The sequence below is a fragment of the Rhinolophus ferrumequinum genome, chromosome 25 (assembly GCF_004115265.2).
Source record: "Rhinolophus ferrumequinum isolate MPI-CBG mRhiFer1 chromosome 25, mRhiFer1_v1.p, whole genome shotgun sequence".
Taxonomy (NCBI): domain Eukaryota; kingdom Metazoa; phylum Chordata; class Mammalia; order Chiroptera; family Rhinolophidae; genus Rhinolophus; species Rhinolophus ferrumequinum.
Window position 1 is genome coordinate 14,657,050 of NC_046308.1, and position 22,079 is coordinate 14,679,128.

General features: G+C 41.1%; 1 protein-coding gene across 1 annotated transcript in view; it reads left to right on the plus strand.

Moving 5' to 3' along the window:
* CORO1C (coronin 1C) overlaps positions 1-22,079 on the plus strand; it is a 73,212-nt gene that overhangs the window by 46,351 nt on the left and 4,782 nt on the right. Inside the window, exons 3-7 of the mRNA XM_033097990.1 lie at positions 1,818-1,940; positions 14,587-14,716; positions 17,428-17,609; positions 18,799-18,918; positions 19,824-19,928. Coding sequence (XP_032953881.1) covers positions 1,818-1,940; positions 14,587-14,716; positions 17,428-17,609; positions 18,799-18,918; positions 19,824-19,928 — 660 coding nt within the window. The remainder of the gene's footprint in view (positions 1-1,817; positions 1,941-14,586; positions 14,717-17,427; positions 17,610-18,798; positions 18,919-19,823; positions 19,929-22,079) is intronic.

The following is a 22,079-nucleotide window of genomic DNA, read 5'->3' on the forward strand; positions in this document are numbered from 1 at the left end:
AAATGATTCCTGTGTCTTCTCTACCAACACCTGGGTTCTGCACAGTATTGTGTTCCTCGGCATTTTCTTCTATGAATTCCTTTTTTGGTGATGCGACTCAGGAGATCCAAACTGGATTTCATTAGTTTCGCAAGAGAAAAAGGGGAGCCTGTGCAAAAAACTCAGGCCTTCAGTCTGTAGACGGGTATCGTCACATCTCAACGTGGAACTCACCTTTCTCAAAGAAAACCTTCCCAGAGGCCGTGGCTCCGACAAGCCTGGTTGGGTGCTCGTCTGTGTTCCTACGCCCTGCGTCTGTCCTGGGGGAGCAGGTCTCATGCTGCACTGGAATTGGTGGTTTAAATGTCCTCTCTCCTCTCACCGGCCTCCATGCTCAGCCAGGACAGGGCTGCCCTGTTCACTTCTGTGTGGCCTACACTCAGCACTAATAATTCACACTATTCAGCCCCTAGTAGTTCACACTAACACATATTTGTCATTCCTAATGGTGGAGTAAATATATTATGCTAGGAGAACTGGTAAGAAATGACGGTAGTTTTTATTGAGTATTTACTATATCCTAGGTAAATTAGAACATCGACATCCCTTGTACAAACAGTGGTAATACTAAGTTATGATTTACCTAAAAATGTTCTCTCCCTGAATCCTCCCAGTACTCCTGGGAGATAATTATTGTTACTCATTTTGCAGATGATAAGCTGAAACTCAGATGACATGACTTGCCTGAGGTCACGTGCTGGTTAGGGACTATGGCCTGCATTTGAACCCTGTCTGTCTGACTCTGGAGCCTGTGGTCTTTGCCCTTTAACAAATTGCTTCTCTGGAGATTTCCATGGCCAAGTCACAATGGAGAAACAGAATTTATTGATCCTGAAAAATTGCCAAGAAGCCTGCCCCAGTGTTGTCATGACTTGCCATCACAGGAGAGTAACAACAACAAAAAAATGGGTTTCGTTTTGCATGGTGGTGATGCCTTTTTCTTCACCTGCTGTTGGAACATGTGGACCCCTCAACGTGGACTGACATTATGCTGCTTAAAAAACAGGAAGTAGCTTTTGTGCATCTGTTGTTAAAACGGCATTTGTCTTGGTTAACACAAAATTGATCTAAGCCAGATTGGCTTGTTAGATTCAAGTGTGTAACATAAGCAAATTGTGATGGCTACTTATGACCAACATTACAAATTGTATTCTTAAGGAGGTGTGGAACTGGATAATGGATGAGACCTAGTTGGTATTAATTAGACTGTCTGGCTGCCATTGCTATTGGAAGACAGTAGAAAGACCGAGACATTAAAATGTAGTCAGTCCTTTAGCCCCTAAACAATAGCTAAAATGTTTCTTTTTATTACCTTAACTTTGCTTGTTCAACAATGCTGTTCATTTCCAGAACTGTTAATTTGTATATTCAAGGATATTAGCTTATATTAAAATTTATATTTTGAATAACAGCAAGGTTTTTTGTTCTGTTTTTTACAGTAGAAATACACCTATAATTTAAATTTGGCTATCATAGAATTGTATTTTGGTAGAAGACTCTTGTGTTCTCTTTTGCTATATCTATTAATACTGTTGATTAAATAAAATGTTGTTTTAGAAATTTGGATTCTTAATTTGGTGGAGTGTCATCCGTAGCAACTGTTTCAAGAAATGAAAGTTGACGGTTCTTACTAGTTGACATTGGCTTATATGAATGTTATCATTTGTAAACTGTGGCGAGTTTTGCGTGCAGGTGATCAAGCAGAAATGGGTCTGTGAGAACACACACAGTCTGTGGCATTGGTGTGACATACTAAGTTTGTTTCTCTCTTCTTTCAGACTGGTCGAATTGACAAATCCTACCCTACAGTATGTGGCCACACAGGACCGGTGCTCGACATAGACTGGTGTCCACATAACGATCAGGTCATTGCCAGCGGTTCAGAGGACTGCACGGTTATGGTAAGCTGCCAGGCTGTGGCCCGCACACAGGCCGGTGAGACTCACCTGCTGCCTTCAGAAAGCGTGTGTGTGTGTGTGTGTGCGCGCTCGAAAATCGTAGCAGTTTTGATTGTCCATAGGATTATACAGGATTTAGTGACATTAAAGTTTAACTGCAGATAAGCTTTTTACAAGACCTTATATCAAAAGATTGTACTATGTTGTCTTTTTTCTTCTCTGGTATGAGTGTGTGTTTGTATGTGTTTATTGCCTGTTGACACATCAGCTCTATGGGAAGATTTAGAGAAACTGAAATGACTTTCCAGTAATTCTGTAAATGCCATTGGACCATGTGATTCTCCCCACCCCGCAAAAAAGGAGAGAAAACACTACCGGCATGAATTGTATACTACAGTTAAATAAGATACCAAAGGTTATACAGATAAAATGGGGTGTGTAGCAGATATTGAAAGATAGTAAAGAGTTTTTGCAAGTGATTCTTTACAAGATAATGTGAGAAGGTGTGTTCTGTCTAGTTGACCCCGGTTAAGAAAGTCCTTTTTATGCAGCTCTACAAACATTTTGGGAGATTTTTAAAGTAAGTTCTTTATATTTTTCTCATTTGGATTCCAAAAGTAGGTTATGTATGAAACCAGGCTTTGGGGTACTTTTTAATGTAAAGCTTGCTATTCTTTTTTTTTTTTAAAGATTTTATTGGGGAAGGGGAACAGGACTTTATTGGGGAACAGTGTGTACTTCCAGGACTTTTTTCCAAGTCAAGTTGTTGTCCTTTCAATCTTAGTTGTGGAGGGTGCCATTCAGCTTCAAGTTGTTGTCCTTTCAGTCTTAGTTGTGGAGGGCGCAGCTCAGCTCCGGGTCCAGTTGCCGTTGCTAGTTGCAAGGGGCGCAGGCCACCATCCCTTGCAGGAGTCGAACTGGCAACCTTGTGGTTGAGAGACCCACGCTCCAACCAACTGAGCCATCTGGGAGGCAGCTCAGCTCAAGGTGCTGTGTTCAATCTTAGTTTCAGGGGGTGGAGCCCACCATCCCTTTTGGGACTCGAGGAATTGAACTGGCAACCTTGTGGTTGAGAGCCCACTGGCCCATGTGGGAATCGAACCGGCAGCCTTTGGAGTTAGGAGCACGGAGCTCTAACCGCCTGAGCCACCGGGCCAGCCCTAAAGCTTGCTATTCTTGATTATGTTCTTCTTTGCCTTACAATGTAATTATTGGTTTGAATCATTTTTAAATCCTAGCCCAAAATATATTGAAAAGGTTAGGCGTAAGCACACATGGGGAGTACTGAAATAAATACTAAAATAAGTGAAAGTAGTACTAATTAAGCTACCAGCAGTCTTACACATGTCAGGTGGAGAGCTTGGAGAACCACACTACTTTTAGTTCCCTCTTCATTTTCTGTGGACTGAACCAGACTTACAAACATTGTTTGGAAGCCTTTATTAATTAAAATTATTTTACATAAATAAATTAATTCCTGAACCGTGTCATTTAAACATTTACTCATCTTTCCTCATGGACTTTTGGCTGAGGCTAACTCCTCCTGTGATCTCGTCATTTTGGCAGCCAAAGCATATTAAAGAAATATGCTGCTGTTAAAAGGAATTGTTCCGTTTAATGTGCCTTGCAAATTGATCATTTTGATGGCTGCAGACACATTTTACTAAGGGAAAGGAACAGTGTTTCGACCTGATGCCAAAACTGAGTCTTAACCTGTCTTGAAGAAGTAGGTTTGATCCATCTTTCTCTCCAGTATTTATCAGTCATATTGCCCCTTTAAAAAAGCTTTTGTATTATAAAACACACTAAAGAAAGTCAAGTGAATTAACTGATGATTGATTACAAAGTGAACACCCTGTAACCATCACCCAGGTCGTCAAGAGATAGAACTTTCTCAGCCTTTCAGACGCTTCCATGCTCCCTTCCCAATCACAATCCCCTACTTCCCTCAAAATAACCACTGTCCTGATTTTCCTAATAGTAACTTCCTTGCCTTTCTTTATGGTTTTAATCACTCAAGTATGCATCTCTAGACACTGTAGCTTAGTCGAGCAAGTTTTAAAATCTTGAGTATGTTTTTTAAGTCTTTCTTAATCCTTCTCCATCCTTTGCTTGTCCTTAATTGTGTTATCTGTTAAAGAAGACTGTCCTTTGACCTCTATCTTTCAACAGTCTAGATTTTGCTGATGGTACCTTCCTGGTGCAGCTCAACATGTCTTCTGTCCTCTGAATTTTCTGCAAATTGGCAGCTGGATCCTGAGGTGTGGTCAGATTCAGGTTCGATCCCTTTGGCAAGACTCTACAGCTAGTGCTGTGTTCTTCCATCAGGAGGCACAAGATGTCAAGTGCCCGGTTTTTGATTTGTGCAGCTATTGACGCTTGACACCTAGATCCATCACTTCATTTGGGGGGAGAGGAGGTTGTCACAAAGTGGTGATATTCAATTCAGTTATTTTTTTTTCAATTTTCAGTTGGTGAAATTTTTAAGGGGAAACTCCCTCTTACCTACTATTTAGTTACCCAGTAATGTAATTCATATAGGAAAACAGGGTAAATGCTTGATTCTTTGCTTTTATTTACCCTGTTTTCAGGATAATAAATTGGTTTTCTGTCTTCTTCAGAAGGTGACCGATTAGTTTTTTCCCCCCCCCCCTTTCATTTAATTTTGAACTCACGGATTTAAACATATTTCACAGGTTTCGATCTATTACAGTTCTTATCTCAGAGCTCAAGTCAGCCAGTCTTTGTTAATGGGAACCTCTCAAGGTTTCTGAGTCCTTTTGACATGACCCTACTTTGTAGTAGCTTATTTGCTACCTGGTTTAGTAAGGTGTTCCAGGCTCATCTTCAACATCTCTTGCCCCACATCTCAAATCGGCCATTTTTCTTAGAAGCTCTGATTTCTTTGAATGGAAAATGGAATTTCTAGATCACAATCCGGGTGCTATGGATGCTTGTTGTTACGATGGCGATCATTGTTTTGATATTGTAATAACTACGTATGGTGTCAGGTGGGTACTAGACTTACTGGGTGGATCACCTCCTAAGTTATATAAATGTCTAACCACTATGCTATACTCCTGAAACTAATACAATATTGCATGTCAACTGTAATTGAAAATTGTTTTAAAAATTTAAAAATGCTTTTCAATAAATGGGGCTAGAATATACATATGTATTTAAAGATGACTTTATTTTAATATTTCCCATTCAAATTCAGGACTATAGAGTTTACCGAACCTCTTTAATATTACATCTCTACCTCCTTTCTTCCACACTGAGAATCCTAGTTCTCAAGGAGTCAGAGGATGAATTAGAATACCTTGATCTCATTTGCTTTTTCACAGTATACATAGAGTAATCTCAGAGTAAAAATACTGCTAGTATCACCACAAATTATGATTACTGAAAACAGTTTTTAAAAAATTAACTTTCAGTCTGTGCTATCTCTATTTTTCCTCCATTTAAAAATGCTGTACTCTGTATTTTCAAGATCATGTAGCCTCATTTAACAGCCTTACCTTTGGTTCTGCAAGTAACTACATTTAGCGTTGACCGTCAGTCCTCATGCTGATCTCTCTCAAGTCATTTGGATTATCTGGAGCTCCTTCTCTGGTAGATTCTAGACCCAGTATGCTAGAATCCAACCAGAGAGGGCTCCCTTCTGGGTTAGGCCCCTCACTGAGAGAAATTCCAAGGAATGAAATCAAATAGGAAAGGCTTGAGGGAACAATATTCTCTTAAGTTCTCCTATATTGATAATGACCTTTATACTTAAAGGTTGGTTTTTCTGGGTGTAAAATCCTTGCCTCACAGTTTTTCCTCGAGTGTCTAAATATTTATATTATTCCATTTTCTTTTGGCATAACGTGTTGGTGTCAAAAAACAAAATCAGATGATAATCTAATTTTCTTTCCCTTGTAAACCATGTTCTTTTTGCCTAAATGTTCATCAGGGTTTTGTTTTTTTCCTTAAAATGTAGTAATTTTACTAGAATATTGTTGGTTATTCTGAATTGGTATTCCTAGGTTCCTGGCATACTGTTTCAATATATAGCGTCTAGTCTTCCCCCCCACCCCCCAGGAAAGTTTTCTTAAATTATAGCCTTTAGGATTTGTTTTGTTCTCTCACTTTTGTTTTTCTTTGTCAGGGACTCCTGTTATCCATATGCTTTATCTTCTTTACTTATCATCAATATTTGTCAGTTTCTCCCCAGACCCTTTTTCTTGTTCATTTCTTTTAGACTAAAAATTTTCTGCTTTTTACCTTTTATTTGGAGGCGGGTGCGGGATTATCTGTTATGTTTCTTTGATCTTAGGTTCTTTCTTGGTTAGTCTTCATTTCGAAAGTGCTTTTTATTTCTAATATTTTCTTGATTTATGCCACCTTACTTTTGAGTATTTCTAGTTCTGATTGATAATGTTTCCTATCTTGTATGTTTTCTTTAATGTCTATTATCTTGTTTTGAAATAGCATGTGATAGTTTTTAACTCTTTTTTCGAGCATGTCTTTTCAGCATTTTTGTACTATCTGTAGGGATATTCTATACCTTATTTTCTTTTTTTCTTATAGTAATTTTGTGACCTTGATTTTTTTTTTCCGCCTTATTTTTATGTGAACTTAGTTTTCCCTTAACTTTTGGAGGGTGGCATGGTTCACATAGCTGTTCTAACTTCACAGAGCTCCACTTTCTGTCATTTTCAGGTAGTATTCAGAAACATGGTGGCTGGCTTTCTGATACTTCTGGTCTGCTTTTACTTGGCCTTTCTCGTTCATGGGTCCCTCTTATTTCTGTCCTGATCAGGTTTGTTTTCATTTCTTGAAATTTCACCTCAGTGTGAGTCCTGTCTTGGAAGGCAGCCCTCTCTGGCTGGTTTCTCGACTCCTGGGGTCTAGACTGTTCTGGCCCCTCAGACCTTTGTATTTGCGGCCCCTACTCTCCTCTGCTATTGGAGAGGGCAAAACTGTTCCCAGTTTCCACTGCTGGTCTCATACTGGCCAGCTGTTCCTAGGTCTGCCAGGCACCCCAATTGCTGCCCCACGATTTTTCCCCACAGGCTGATAGCATGCAGGTTACCTGGCTGTTGGTGGTGGTTCTTCACTCACTTCCATTTGGGGGTTATCACCTAGTTTTGTGTAAATATTGTTCCTCAGTATTTGGTTTTGTTCTCTGTTTGCTCTGTGCTTTTATGGAGGGACCTGGGAAGATCCCAAAACTCTGCTGCCACTCATACCACCACTTTCCCAGAATCCTCTAGCATTGCCCCTTTATTGGTATCGCCAGAGTGAGCATTTTGTAAATTAAATAATGCATTGGGGTACATCCTCCCCCTAGTTATTTTTTAGCCCTTAAGTATGGCACTGAGATTTTAATCATTTAATGTCCCCCAAATCATTTGTTATTATTATTAGGGTAATTACAAGAAGCTTTTATAACTTAGCAGGTGAAATGAAATTTTAAAGAAATACTTGATTTTCTCCTACCCCACCTGCTTCTTAATATCTAATTTTCCACTTTGCTCTTCTGAAGGTAAAAGAACACTGCACAATAGATTGAATGGTTTCAGACAACACCGTTTTAAACAGAAAAGTTCTCTGTAGTTTCCCAAGCCTGGGCTGTTGGTAGTAACACATGAGCTGCAAATAGTAGGTAGTATGTCAAGGCCTAGTTTTGGTAGAAAAAGGATACCAAGAAAAACACGAGTCTGGGAGTTCTGAGCACGTGCAGGTCACATACGTGCTTTTGGCCTTTTGGCCTTGGTTACTATTTGGTAAAATAGTAATAATAATGTCAGTTTAGAGAATCGAGGAAAGTATAAAGGGATAATGAGTTGTTATTTTTTGCAGTGAGTTTTGATACGCACCTGCAGTGGATCCATAGCAGTAAGAATATCTTTAGCAAATATTCAGTAGAAAAAATACAGTAGAGCCAGTTTATCAAATGAACTGTAAAGGAACTAATTTTAAAAACTGCCTTTTGTATTTGTGGTATAATTCCATTGAATCCTAAGCAGTTCAGTATTGATTTGTTAATTTTGCAAGCATTGATTTCATGACAGTGATGTCACTTTGTAGTATTAGGAGAAAGAATGCCAGCCTTAGGGTGCATTCCTCCATGTTTTAGAGATGGTTTCTTTAAGCAGCTTAAAAGTAAATTATATTGGTACGGTTTAATGTACATTTAAGGTACTGCTTTTAATGTACCACTATTTGAAGTGATGTTTTATACCAGCAAATAGCAATTATATAAAACCTCCTCCCAGAAACTATACTCTGCTCCTAAGTTATCCATATTTTTGGTACTGTGAGTTATATTTTTTCCTCCAATAATACCTTCTCATAGAGAACTTTAGAGGTTGTGGCTACTAGTATTTCAATTGGGAAAATTTTAGCTCCAAGAAAATAATAGTGCTTTAACTAATACAAAGAGCAGCCAAGTTAAGTTTTGTGAACAATGTTAATTCAACACTGTCCCTTACACGTATTCAGGTTGTAGTAGTCAAGCACTAATTCTAGAGAGTGGGTTTGCATACCTGTTTCTTGCAGAGTCTGGGCAAGGGTAAGATCTTTCAGGCAGAACAGGAGTCTTACATGTCTCTATCTAGATGTTCTGAACAGTCTCAAGGAATTAAGTTGAAATGGGCACTTTCCCCTTCTCCCAAATCAGTCTTACACTCCTGTGGAAATCAGCAAAAAGAAGCTCCCTATCTGACACATTTTTGCCTCTGTTGTAAATTTTCCTAATACAGTTTTCGTCTAATACAGAAATACGTCAGAATGGAAGTGGTGGTGTAGTTGGTGACGCCAGCGCGTTCCTCAGGGTTCCTGTGTCTCTCAGCCCTTCAGCAGGACTTCACGTAATTTCCATTTTGTACAGATTGCATCTGGGCCATTTGCCAGTGGGTATTACAGCCTTGGCAAATCAGAACCCAGCTCTCAGTTCTTGATTTTTCCCCAAACTAATACTGTTCTCCGCGTCACGGTTCATTTAGGAACATCCTGACTTTCTGCATCCTTGCCCTTGGGAGTTGGATCCACGGCTTCGGCAGGGGATTGTGCTGCTCTGCAGCTGCTGCAGAAGCTGGAAGCCTCTCCCTGTCTCTCAAGATCATCTCTTTCCTTCATTTCCCCTTTGGAATTGGTTTCCTTAGCATCTGAAAAAATGTGGCTTTTGGGGGGAAGATTCCTTTTTGTGGCTGTAACGCTAGTGCCTAGCCCAGTAGCAAGTTCATGACGGGTGATTAAAATAGGGAAGCAGTGTCTGGAAACACTTTGTGTTCACTTTAAATTGGCACTGTGTTTGAGAAGTAAAATCATCGACCAAAGTGCACTTTAAAATTACTACTTGAGAGGAACCCACATTTCTTAATTTTCCTCTTTGCTTGTCGGAAATGTTCTCTTGAGCTGTCCTTTTTCCATATTCAGAATTTCACATGTGAAAAGGACGCCAGTGATACAGCAGTTCCTGCACATGGGCTTAAAGTTGTTTTTTTCCAGCACCACAGTGGGTTTTCACGGATTGATTCACTTTTTCATCTGGAAGCCCTTGGGACTGATTACATTTTTTCCCCTTTTCTTTCAAAACAAAACAAAAACATTGCCATAGTAATATATTGTCCAAAGAGAAAATTTCAGGAACACACAGTATTATTTAAAAAACAAAAACGAAATCAAGTGGAGGGGGGAAAGCTCGTCGTCCCTGCCAGGCTGAGACGCCCACTCTGGGCACAACGGAGGACGTTTGATGCCTGTTTGCCTCTCTATGCACTGCATATGGTTTTGAAAAAGCTGATTGGTATTAGAATACTAGCCGGTGGCCCGGAGCAGAGAGAGTCTACCACACCTGCCTAGAGATCAGTTATTCTCACTTGCACTAATCAGCCTGGGTGTGAACCAGAGCCGTCATTCACGTGACATCTTGGCCATAAAGGAGATATTTCAGTACTGTGCTGAATTAATTTGAAGACAAGACTCATCCTAAGAAATCGCGATGTTCAGACTTCAAAATACAGGGGCTCATAGTGGTCACATGGTAACAGCAAGAAAAATAATCATGAACGTACAGTAGGCACTGTTTTTTGGCCAAGTGCTGATTTTAAGCTTTTATGTGCATGATTATATCGAATCATTGTGGCAGCACAGGAAGGCAGGAGTCTGCCCCATTTTGCACCTTAGGAAACACAGGCCCCGAGAGTGACATTTTGTCAAAGGTCACCCTATTTTCAGTATTTCACATTAGGGTGGTGCTTGGGTGGGCAAAATGCTTTAGCTCATTTGACCTTTCCAGTAACCCCTGAGCAAGCAGAGCTGATGCTTTCCCCAGTATCAAATGAGGAAATTGAGGCTCCCAGAAATGAATGCCCTTCTGAATGCTAACTTGGCCGGTTAGCGTCCCAGCTCACATGGGGAGTCCCTGTCTTCTGACAACCAGGCCAGCGTCCTTGCTGCCACAGCAGGCTGCGGCCCAGGTTACACACAAGAATACTAAGCATGTATCGAGTGGCGCTTCTGCTCTTTGCTGTCCTGGTGCTGCAGGAGGCAAGACCTCTTCCGTTTAAACTGGAAGGCCATTGCCCGGAAGCAGCAGACAGCCCTAACATGGGCAGAGGCACATAATGACAGGGCGGTGGTTGGGGCCAGTGAGCTCCCACCGAGGGGTGTGTGTGCTTCGTGGGGAAGGACTGACAGCTCTGCTGGCTCTTTTCCACAGTCCGCAATGGAGAACAGCACCACCTCTATTTGCCAGCAGAGGCAAGAGTTCCATTGTCTTTTTATTTAATTTCACAGGCTTTCCCAGTCCCTTTCTCCTCCCACTGTAAGTAAGGCCTCATGTCTCTCTGTTCCCTTTTACTGTCCTTTCCCCTGTCAACCTCTCAGCCAGCCTCTAGGGGGCATCCACTTTTTAGAAAATTGCTATCTTCATCTGGGTTTCTTATTTTGAAACTTGATACTTGACTTCCTTCCTTCCTCATCCCCTCCCTTCCTTCCTTCTTCCCCCTGTCACCTTACTCCTGTTCATCCTTAGAGGTGGTCACCCTAGGGACCCTTCCTGGGCATACAAAACTTGGACAGCAAGAAGGTAACCTTGTGACATTTGTATTTTCATTTAGCGCTCGGCTTGGACCAGCATAGCCTTGGTTACATTCACAGTGTGGCGTCCTTGTATTTAATACAAGTAAGAACAATAGCTAACGTTTATGCAGAGCCTGCCTTATGCCAGGCGTTATTCTCAACGCTTTAGACTCGTATTACCCATTGGTCCTCAAAGCCACCCAGTGAGGGCAGGTTCATTATTCTTCCCATTTTCTAGTTGAGGAAACTTGAGGCCCAGAAAGGGTAGGTGAACGTCCCCAAGATCATACAGCTGATACATGGCTGAGTCAGGAATTGAACAGTCTGTCCTGGTTCGGGAGCCCATGTTCTTAACCACTGCACTGTACTGTCTCTACATTTGGGGGGCACCGATTGTACGCCAGCACCATTCTAAGGGCCTTACTGACTCATCTCATCCTGACAGCAGTCCTAGGAAGTCTAGTACTGGTGTTGGCCTCTGTGCACAGAGATGTTGAGTTGTTTGCCCAGGACCGTCACAGTAAGTGGCCTGGGCAGGAATTGAACCAGCGTCTGTTTGGCTCCAGAGACCATGCTCCAAACCTCTGTATCACACCCCTTGTCTTTGCTTCCTTGGGTTTTTCAGGCTCATAGAAGTCTCTGCTTTCTGTCAGGCAGTAAACTCCTCGAGCGCGTGGCCTGGGTTACATAACCCTTTCCCCTCTTGCCTGGTAATGGACCTGCCTTATAGTAGCTACTCAAGAAACGTGTCACATGAATGGGTCACCAAGGTAGTAAAATGGGTTAGGTGCCTGTGTTAAATGCGTAAACCTAGTTGAAGGAACCATTGACTGCCGAAAGTGACATAAAGAAGGAACAGAGTTTCCTTATTTAAAAATTATGAATGTTTAGCTCCATCATTAAAATTTCCTGGCAATCCAACGAGATGGATGAGGAAGCTCGAGAAAGGGACAGGCGAAGTCCCATTGTGAGGTCTGTATCCGCCCTAATAGTGAAGCCTGGAAATGCTATTATGCCCAAAGCCTGTTCTCCCTCCACACCTCGTTAGGGACTTAGAAAACGCACCATGTATTCAATCGTGGTCAAATCACAGAGGTTTTTCGATTCTTGCAAGAAAACCCAGCAGCCCATGGTTATAGTGCCATCTGGAGGTGGCAGGTAGTATTACCACTCTAAGCGTGGGTCAGAATTCATCTGGTAAAATGCATTTCCTGTTGAGTCACTAAAGCCTCATTTCATGATTGTTTCTCTGCCGACTTCATGCTTTGATCAAATCAGTCATCATTTTCTGTTCTTTTGGTTCAAAATTTCAGCCTTCCTTAATAGTCAGATAGTTAAGTTCAATTTGGAGCTGTTTTACTAATCATAATCCCCGAGTAAAAATAGTGCACATCAGGATAAAAGCATACGAGTATATAGTGCTGGGCGGCTGGGGCCGGGGAGCAGAGCCCTCATTCTCCCAGGGGAGAGGCTGAGGTCTGGGTGAGGGTTAGAGAGAGGCGAGGCAGGTTTTCTGTTTGCCTTCCAGGCTTGTTTACATCTGCCTTGTTTAAAATTTGCTGACTGGTGGGGGTTCAGGGGAAATTAGGTGACACCCTAAACTTGGGCCTTGAAAAGCCACATTTATTTTGCCATGATTTGCGTAAGGGGTTCTATTTAGGTGGGGCAGCATTTAGCTATAAAAATGAATGGTCACTTAACTCATCACTTTTTCCACGCTTCAGGATGGCAGACTTTTTGTTCTGATTATTTGCAGGACAACAGAACTGAGCTGAACCTTAAACACTCATCTAATTCAGATCTCTGCCTTCCACTAAGCAATTGAAAACAGACAGTTGTTTGTCTCCTTAAAAATCCCCAACAAAGGAAAATTCTGTTTCTCACTTGTTGCACTGTTCAGCATGGTTTTTCACTGGCAAGTTCTAATTTTTCATGAACTACTTCCTTAAAAGTTTTTTGGTGGTAAATTATATATCTTCATATATTAAGAAGATAATTAAACCTTTTCACAAACTTAAATAGTACTTAATATCTGGTTTTCTACAGGCTTCTTGGTGCTATTCAGCTTGGCCATGACTCAGTCTCCTTTTTTTTAGAGGGTGTTTCTTAGTCTTTTAAAACCAGGTCTTCCATTGTTAAAGTTTCTTGTTCTTTATATTATTTTCCTGTGTTCTTCAGCTCTCACCAGTTCCCTAGACCCCCACCATAAGCAACCACTCGTCTACTTTCTGTCGCTATGTATTTTCTTATTCTAGACATTTCGTATACACGTAGTCCTACCATATCCGGTCTTTTGTGACTGGCTTCTTTTATGTAGCATAATACTTTCAGGCTTTGTCCATGTTGTAGCGTGTATCAGGACTTCATTCCTTTTTATGGACATAGTATTCCATTGTACAGATGTATCACATTTTGTTTATCCATTTATCAGTTGCTGGACATTTGGTGTTTCCGTCTTTGGCTGTTACGGATAATGCTGCTATGAACATTTGTGTGTCCCAAGTTTTTGTGTGGACATATATTTTCATTTCTCTTGGGTAGATATCTAGGAGTGGTATTGCTGGGTCACGTGATAACTATGCTTAATCGTGTGAGGACCTTCCAGACTGTTTTCCAAAGTGGCTGTACAATTTTACATTCCTGTCGGCGGTGTAAGAGGGCTCAGATTTTTCCACATCCTCACCAGTACTTACTTGTTAATCTTTTTGATTCCATCTTCTTATTGGGTGTGATGTTTTATCGTGGTTTTGTTCAGCATTTCCCTAATGACTAATAATGTTGAGCATCTTTTCATGTGCTCTTTTGACATTTGGAAATCTTCCTTGAAGAAATATCTCTTTAGGTTCCTTGCCAGTTTTAAAAATTGGGTTGTTTTCCTGTTATTGAGTTGTAAGAGTTCTTTATGTGTTCTAGATAAATGTTCCTTATCAGATATGACTTGCAGACTCTTTTGTCCCGTTCTGTGATTGTCTTTCCCTTTCTTGTTAGTATCCTTTGAAACACAAAAGTTTTAAATTTTGACGGGGTCCACCTTATCTACTTCTTTTGTTGTAAAATTTGTCTTCTACGGTACATGTTGCAAAACTATTAGGTATATTTTTATTTTCCAAATGTAAAATTACAGAAAATATGGTATCTTATAAACTGCAAAATCCCCCAAGAGTCATTGGTGGGTGGAGTTTGCTCTCCCCTTAGGAACCATGGACTTAGCTAGGGAATCTCACCCCACTACTGGTTTTCATGGTTGCTTCCATCATTTTGTATTTGTCTTTCAACTTTTTTTTGCATGCTTCTAAATGGAGAGTTTTGAACTTAAGGGAATTTGAATAAAATCTTAACTAATAAATAAAAGTGGAGAGGTAACATTTTGTAGGCCTAATGGATATTCCAATCTTGAATATCCTGTTATATTTAAGAACGACTATATATAGTCATTTCACAATGTTCAGCATTTCATCCAAAGACCAGCACGTGTTCTGTTTATGCAGCGCAAGTCTTCAAACTGGGTGGTCACAGTAAATGTGATAATGAAAGGTGATCGCTTTCATATGGATCATCTTTCTTCCTTTTCTAACAGGTATGGCAGATCCCAGAAAATGGACTCACCCTTTCCCTGACCGAACCTGTGGTGATTTTAGAAGGTCACTCAAAGAGAGTTGGCATCGTGGCCTGGCACCCAACAGCCCGCAACGTGCTTCTTAGCGCAGGTAGGAGCTAAGCAGTTCCTCTCCTTTCCCCTTGCCATCACCTCATACATCCTTTTTGTGTGGAGGGGAGCAGCAAATGCGTTTGATTGTGTGCTATACAGTTTGAAAGCAGATCATTAGGAATCTATGGTGCTGAGATGCAATGGATCCCCAACCCATATGCTCACGTGCGTGTGTGCATGTGTGTGTAGACTTTGACAGGCTGATGGAAGCTATAGACTCCTGCTTAGAAGAATGAACAGATACATACTTAATTGCCTGTAATTTCAGCAGATTCATGGTTTCTACTAGGACCCTCTATGGGCCACAGTTTTAGTTATTCCTGATATAGTAGAAGGGAAACAGGTCGGGGGGAGCCAGGACCCCTGGTTCCAGCTCTGGAGTTGCTGCCAACTTTGGGGTAATCCTCTTAAGCAAATATCCTTCTTCCTTTTAAAAACTACTTGTGTTTTTCTCTTCAATACAAGTAGTACATGAATGTTATATAGAATACATATAAACAAAAGGAAGAAAATACAAATCACTTGTAATCCTCCCACCCGGAGGGAACTTCATTACCATTTTGGTGTTTTCTTTTCAGAAAATATTTCTGTGCACATACATAAATGGTTTTACACATGAAGACGGGTTCAGACACTTTGCATATGACCTGCTTTCTGCACTTAGCGGCACTTTTACATGTGCCATTAAATGTTCTTCTATGATATTTCTAATGGCTCCATGAATAGTCCATTATTTGGATACCTCAGTTTTTAAAAAAAATCAGTCCCTTGTTTGTGGACATTGAGGTTGTTTCTGACTTTTCGCTGGTAAACAGCACTGCAGTGAGCCTTTGTGACTAAGGCGTTCTTACTGGTTTCCCACTTGAGTAGTTTCCGAATTTTATCTTGCAGAAATCTGTTTCTTGTCTAAAGTTTGAGATTTTTATTTTCTTTTATAGAAGCAATACAAAAGGCACGAGGGAGCTTTGTCGGGATGATGGAAATGTTCTATGTCATGATTATGGTGGTGGCTATATAAATATACACACTTGTCAAAACTTAATAAATGTATACTTCAGATGGGTGCACTGTGCTGTGTGTAAATTACACCCTAATAAAATTGGTTTATAAGAAAAGGAGTACTGATGTTAATGGTAGAATTTTAAGGATCTTTCCCTTCACTGGTAAAAAGAAGGCAGCAGTTTAGTTTTTAACTGAGAATAAAGGATATTTATGATACAGTGAGTTAAATAAAAAGTTTAATGCCAGGTACCTACTGAAACCAAGGGCTGCTTTTCAAAAAAGGCATTATGTAGGTCTCTCTCTCTCTCTCTCTCTCTCTCTCTCTCTCTCTCTCTCTCTCTCTCTTTCTGATGATCAACAATAGTAAAAAGAACAACAAAACCAAAAAGAAAAGGTCTCAGAATTTAAGTTAGGAAACAGGCACTCCTGAATTAGCCTTTCTAAGGATTCTCTTTTTGTTTTAAATCACAATTGACTATACTTGGGAACCCTTCCAATGTTCTACAAAGTACCTCAGTCTGATAAGGAGAGAAAACAATTCCAAAGCTGGAATTCCATCATGGAAAATTTCCTTCTCCCCTTCTCATCGAGGTCAAACATAGGATATCATCAACGGACTGATGCCATGCTCCCCATTACAGGCAAAGGGAATGGTTGACGCAGCGTTCTGCATATTTTAAGACTACATGATCCATCCGCGGTAGCTGAAGTTACCTGTGTGCCTGTGATGAACAAGCCAGAGGAAGGGTCATGTCGCTCTCCCAGAGTTCCACTCCACCCTTTCATACTGTTGTGCAGTTTTTTTCATCCATTTTCTACTTCTCACTCTTAGGTAACTTAGGTGTCCTGGATATTAATTAGTGTATAATTTTTCTAAAGTGCTTGCAAAATTGGTTTATTGGCAAGAATTCACCTTCAGGAGGTCCCTCCCTTATTGTGCTTCATCCTTGAACTAATGTCCTGGAAGCAACAAATGATGCCTCTTTTTAAAAGGGCCTCAGGGACTTGGGGCAGACCCCTGAAGGAAGGATAGAGTTGATGGATTGAGGGGTTGTCTCTGAGTCAACATGGGGCCTCTTTGGAGATGAGTTTCTGAATCCACATGCCTACTTCATTACAATTTGGGCTTCTCAAATCAGGTCAGTCTTGACCTATTTTTTTCTCCCCTTTTAAAGATAAAGATCTGCATGGTTAGACCAGTTCTTGCATTTCCCTTCCACTTCCTGTAATTTGCCTGCTTTAATACAAGACCCTGTTGTACAGCATCATTGATTTGAATAACCTGCCGTCCACTGTTTTTGTTGAGTGTCCTAAACAGTTCTTTAAGCTCTTTATCTTTAGTTCCTCTGGAAAAGAAGCAAGCTGTATTCGTTCCGATGTTTGTGTTACTAGAAAAAGAAACTGACGATTGCTTGGGGTCCACGAGCCCAGTTATCTCTTAAAAAAACACAACGATTCTTTTTTTTGTGGTTCTTTGTTTTGGTTCGTTGTTGTTTCATATGAACCCAAACTTAACAAACTATTTATTTTCTTTAACACTGATTTCTTTTATACAATTTTTTTTCTTTGTTGCTTCAGTTTTTAACTCCCAGTAAGTAGTAGCACCTTCCTTTCAATGCATGTCTATATATCCTGTGTTTGTAGTCTTCCCAAACGTATGGTAAAGGTGTTCTAATGAGTGGGGGGTGTGGTTGTGCTTGCTCTCAGGCTGTGATAACGCCATCATCATCTGGAACGTGGGGACCGGGGAAGCCCTGATAAACTTGGACGACATGCATTCCGACATGATTTACAATGTCAGCTGGAACCGGAATGGCAGTCTGATCTGCACGGCTTCCAAAGACAAGAAAGTGAGAGTAATTGATCCTAGGAAACAAGAGATTGTTGCTGTAAGTATTCTTCAGACAAAAACCCCAGTATGTGTAGCACTTCAGTGAGTGAACTTTCTGCTTTTCAAGGCAGGCTGCAGAGGCTGTGCTACTGGCCAGAGGACCTCGGCTGTGTGCAAACATCTGTGAATCAGAAAAGGCTTGTACAGGCTTCTGTTTCCCAGTCATGTTTCTCTTCAGAGTTGTATATTTCCAGCTTCTACCCACGTCTCATCTCTCACTTGGTGACCATTTTTCATGAAGAAACAAAGTTTTTATCAGTTCACTAGAGTCCTTAAAAGTTGACAAGTCCAGATCAGCTAACCCATACAGTTCATGGCACTCCTGGCTTTGTACGGAATGTTGATTCATTGATTCCCACCCTGTTGCCAAAATGCCTGTTAAAGTACCTCCCAGAGATACAGCAGGTTCTCGCATCAGCTCAGTGTCAATCTCTGCCACCCAAACTCGGCCTCCACAAAATCACATATCACGACAAAAGATGGATGTTTTGCGACTTGAGTCAGGGTTGAAACCGCAGGTGTTGAATCCAGGAGCACTTTACGTCAGCTCCACTCTGAGGTCCTAAATCGCCCTTCTCTGAGACGTGCTCGTTCTTTGGCAGTATGGCTTCTCAAGAGTGAGTTGGATGGCAGTCGTAGCTGGTGCTCATTGCGCCCTGGGGACTCGCTTGGCCTTGTGCAAAGTCCTTTCTCCACTAGAATCTTCTAAGGGTCGGTGCTGGCGCACTCACTGAACAAATGAGGCTGAGGAAAGAGTAATAGACTAGGCTCTCGGCCCTGTGAAGTTGGTGGGAATTGCAGGGTATGTCCAGCCTCAAAGGTATTGTCCTCCTGAGAAACAAACATTTCCAGAGTCCTCTTGTGGGTCTGATTTTTGCAGTGCGTGGACTTGAGTTCACAGCCGGGCAAGGTGGGAAGAGTGAGGCTTTGAAGTCCAGTCCTGACACTTGCTAACTTGCTGAAGGACCTTGGCCAAATCACTTCGTGTCATTTTGTTTCCTCATCTGGGGCGGGGAGGTTATTACTACACACACACACACACACACACACACACACACACACACACACTTAACATGAAGGCATGCAGGGTGTGGTTGAGTTCAGTGTATGGGCCCCTACCCTCCCACCCCACCTTCCTTCTTGAAGTTTGAATGTGTGTAACGTGCCTCTTTGCTCGCTCTCCCCAGGAGAAGGAGAAAGCACACGAAGGCGCACGACCCATGAGAGCCATCTTTCTGGCTGATGGCAATGTCTTCACCACTGGTTTCAGCCGCATGAGCGAGCGGCAGCTGGCTCTCTGGAATCCGGTAGGCCCCTGCCCAGCCTTTCCACTGGCTTCCTCTTGAGCTTTCTGTCTTTTCTGAGTGGGTCTCTGGGTTGGTACGCAGATGATGCGGTTCTTACTGCAGTTTTCCGAGCTCCCACGTCTTCAAGTTCTCATCCTCACTGGAGACTTATCGCTAAATACGTTTCAAAAATGCATTCTTTGTACTCCCAAGGAGTCTGAGTTGACTGTATTTTTAAAAAAGAATGCAGAAGGAATCCAGCATTTTAGATTTGAGAAATAAGTTCTAAATTTAGTTATATTTTATAAAGAATATGATCAAATGTCTAAATCAAAATAGTCATGCTGGGAAAATATTCATGCTAGCTTAAGTGGGAAAGAAATTCTAAACTACCCATATGATATGATCCCAATCTGTGTGAACCTGTGTTGTTTGGAAATAGACCAAAATGGTCAGTGTTTCTGCCACCCACTGGACGCTGGGATTATGGTGTATGGGACGATTTTTACGTTCTTCCTTGTGTCTTTTAACTTTTTAAAGAACACGTATAATGAACTTTATAAGAAGAAAAGTACTTTTTTAAAAGAGAAAAAAGTCACAAAGGAGAAGGGTATTCTCGTCTTTGTCATAGAAGCACACTGATGTGTGCATTAATGATGTCGTCAGATCGACACGGTTTTAGTGGATTGGATCCCATTTATCATCCCTGTTAGTATTCACATGTGTGAATATTATATGTACATTGTTCGAACTCTAATTCTAGGAACATGGCTAGCATAATGAGGGATACAAGAATGTATACATAATAAGGTTACAAAAATTTCTTTAAAAATGTGTGTCTGTGTGTCTGTATATATATATGTGTATATATATATATATATATATATATATATATATATATAAACGTATGTATTTTTTTTCCTCAGAAAAATATGCAGGAACCAATTGCTCTTCATGAAATGGACACCAGCAATGGGGTGTTACTGCCTTTCTATGATCCCGACACCAGTATCATTTACTTATGTGGAAAGGTAAATAGTCATTTTCATGTTTGGTATTAAATCTAATCCTGTCAGAAGAAAAGTTTATCCTTCAGAGATTTAGTAGATGGAGATGGGCCATGTGTTGTGTCATTTTAATTAATTTGCCTGTGTGTGCGAGTGTATGTGTGTGTTTGTGTGCGAGTGTATGTGTATGTGTGTGTGTGTGTGTGTGTGTCTTGAGCGAAAATAAGGACAGGTGATTTGGGTATGATTTTAGGTGAGGTTGGACTGTTGGTTACTTGCCAGTTGTGTGGTAATAACATACTGTGTTTAGCACTTTTGACTGAAAGGGATTGGACTAGGGTACTGCGGCAAAGCTGACCGGGACATCTTCGCTTGGGCACTCTAGTGAGAAAGAGTACATAGATAGCACCTCGTGGTGCTGTGTGACTGGTGATTTTAGGTTTCTCTGAGTTGGTGTCAGGGATGAGTAACCCAGTTTGCCACATCTAATGCTGAAATCTACTGGACAGCTCTGGACTGGCATTTAGGTACTTACTACCACATGCCATGGACTCAAAGAGAATGGGGCTTTGTGGATAGGAGCTTTTGAGCACCCCAGAGACTCTCTAGAGGGTTCTCGTTTCTGGAATTCAGTGGTAGAGCCCTGGGCTTGAATACCTGTGGCTCCCAACTAAAGTTTCGGGAGGTAACAGTTGTTACAGGAATACCCACACTGAAATCAGAAAACCTTGCTCTGCCTAATGATCTCTGCCTGAGTAAACTGTTGTGGCTTTATATTATTACTTCATATTACTGAGGTGGTCACCTCAGTATTAGTATTTTGTAGGTTACCTTTTCCGTAGAAATTCTTATAGTTGAAATAAATGAATGAATAAAAAGGGAGTGCTGTAGTCCCTCCAGCCTGTTAGGATGCTCCTTGCTGAGTGCAGCCAAGGATATTTTGCTTCTTTTCATAGTTGATTGATCATGCTGCAAAGCTGCTTTACATTTTTATAGGTCAGTTACTTAGAAACTGAGATCTTGTCTGTTTCCTTGAAAGTCAGATATTAACTTTAGATATTAACAGCTGCCATAGATTGCATTAAAACAAGCAACAAGAGCTGTTACCCAGACGTTACCAACACTAGATGGAAAATTATTTTTCGTGGACAGAGAACAAATAGTATGTGTTTAGTTTCTTTTCCATTGCTTTAAGTATTTATTTACATCATTGAAACAAATGGAAATCACAAGAACTGAGAGGATTGTTAGAGTGTGATACTGCCTAGCTATTTATGTCTTTACATAGATAGAGATAGAGATAGATATAGATACACACCAATCTATCTATCTCCAGCCAGCCAGCCATCCATCCTTTCCACCTGGTAGGATTGCCTTCATTGTTCAGGTTGATATAACTGTGTGACAATTATTTATACTTAGGTTAGTATATATTTCAGATCTCCAAGAAAATCTGACCATTCTAAGCAAAATTATTATAGAATTTTACGCATTGCAATGAGACGCAAACCTTGTGAAGTTACAGGATACTAACACTAATGTTTCTTGATTAGAAAAATCTTGCTTTTTTTTATTATCTGATTGTGTGATGTTGGTGCCCTCAGATTTCTGAACGTACTGCTCTGTGCCAGTGAACAAATAACTCAGCAGTGGTTCTCCTAGTCCTTTGTTTTGTTTTGTTTGTTTGTCGAAGTTGAATTGCAATGCAGTTTTTTGGCACAGGTGTTGACATTTTTGCCTTGACTCTGACTTGGTGTCCGGGCTCTGTGGAATAACATTTGCGCCTTCAGTGGGAGGCAGAGATGACTGTTTAAAGGGCATGTTAGTGTTTGGTAAGTGAAGGCTTGCTCTGCCAGGAAGAGAAACCATCATATGCTTTAGGCAAGCCTCTCAAGAGGACGAGAAAGGTCAGCCACCATAGCGGAGTCCTAATTAATGCTGGGTTTATAGGGGAGAGAGACACCCACTTAAATCAGATGTTTCAGGGGGCCGGCTCGGTGGCTCAGGTGGTTAGAGCTCCATGCTCCTATAACTCCGAAGGCTGCCGGTTCGATTCCCACATGGGCCAGTGGGCTCTCAACCACAAGGTTGCCAGTTCGGTTCCTCGAGTCCCGCAAAGGATGGTTGGCTGCGCCCCCTGCAACTAAGATTGAACAGGGCACCTTGAGCTGAGCT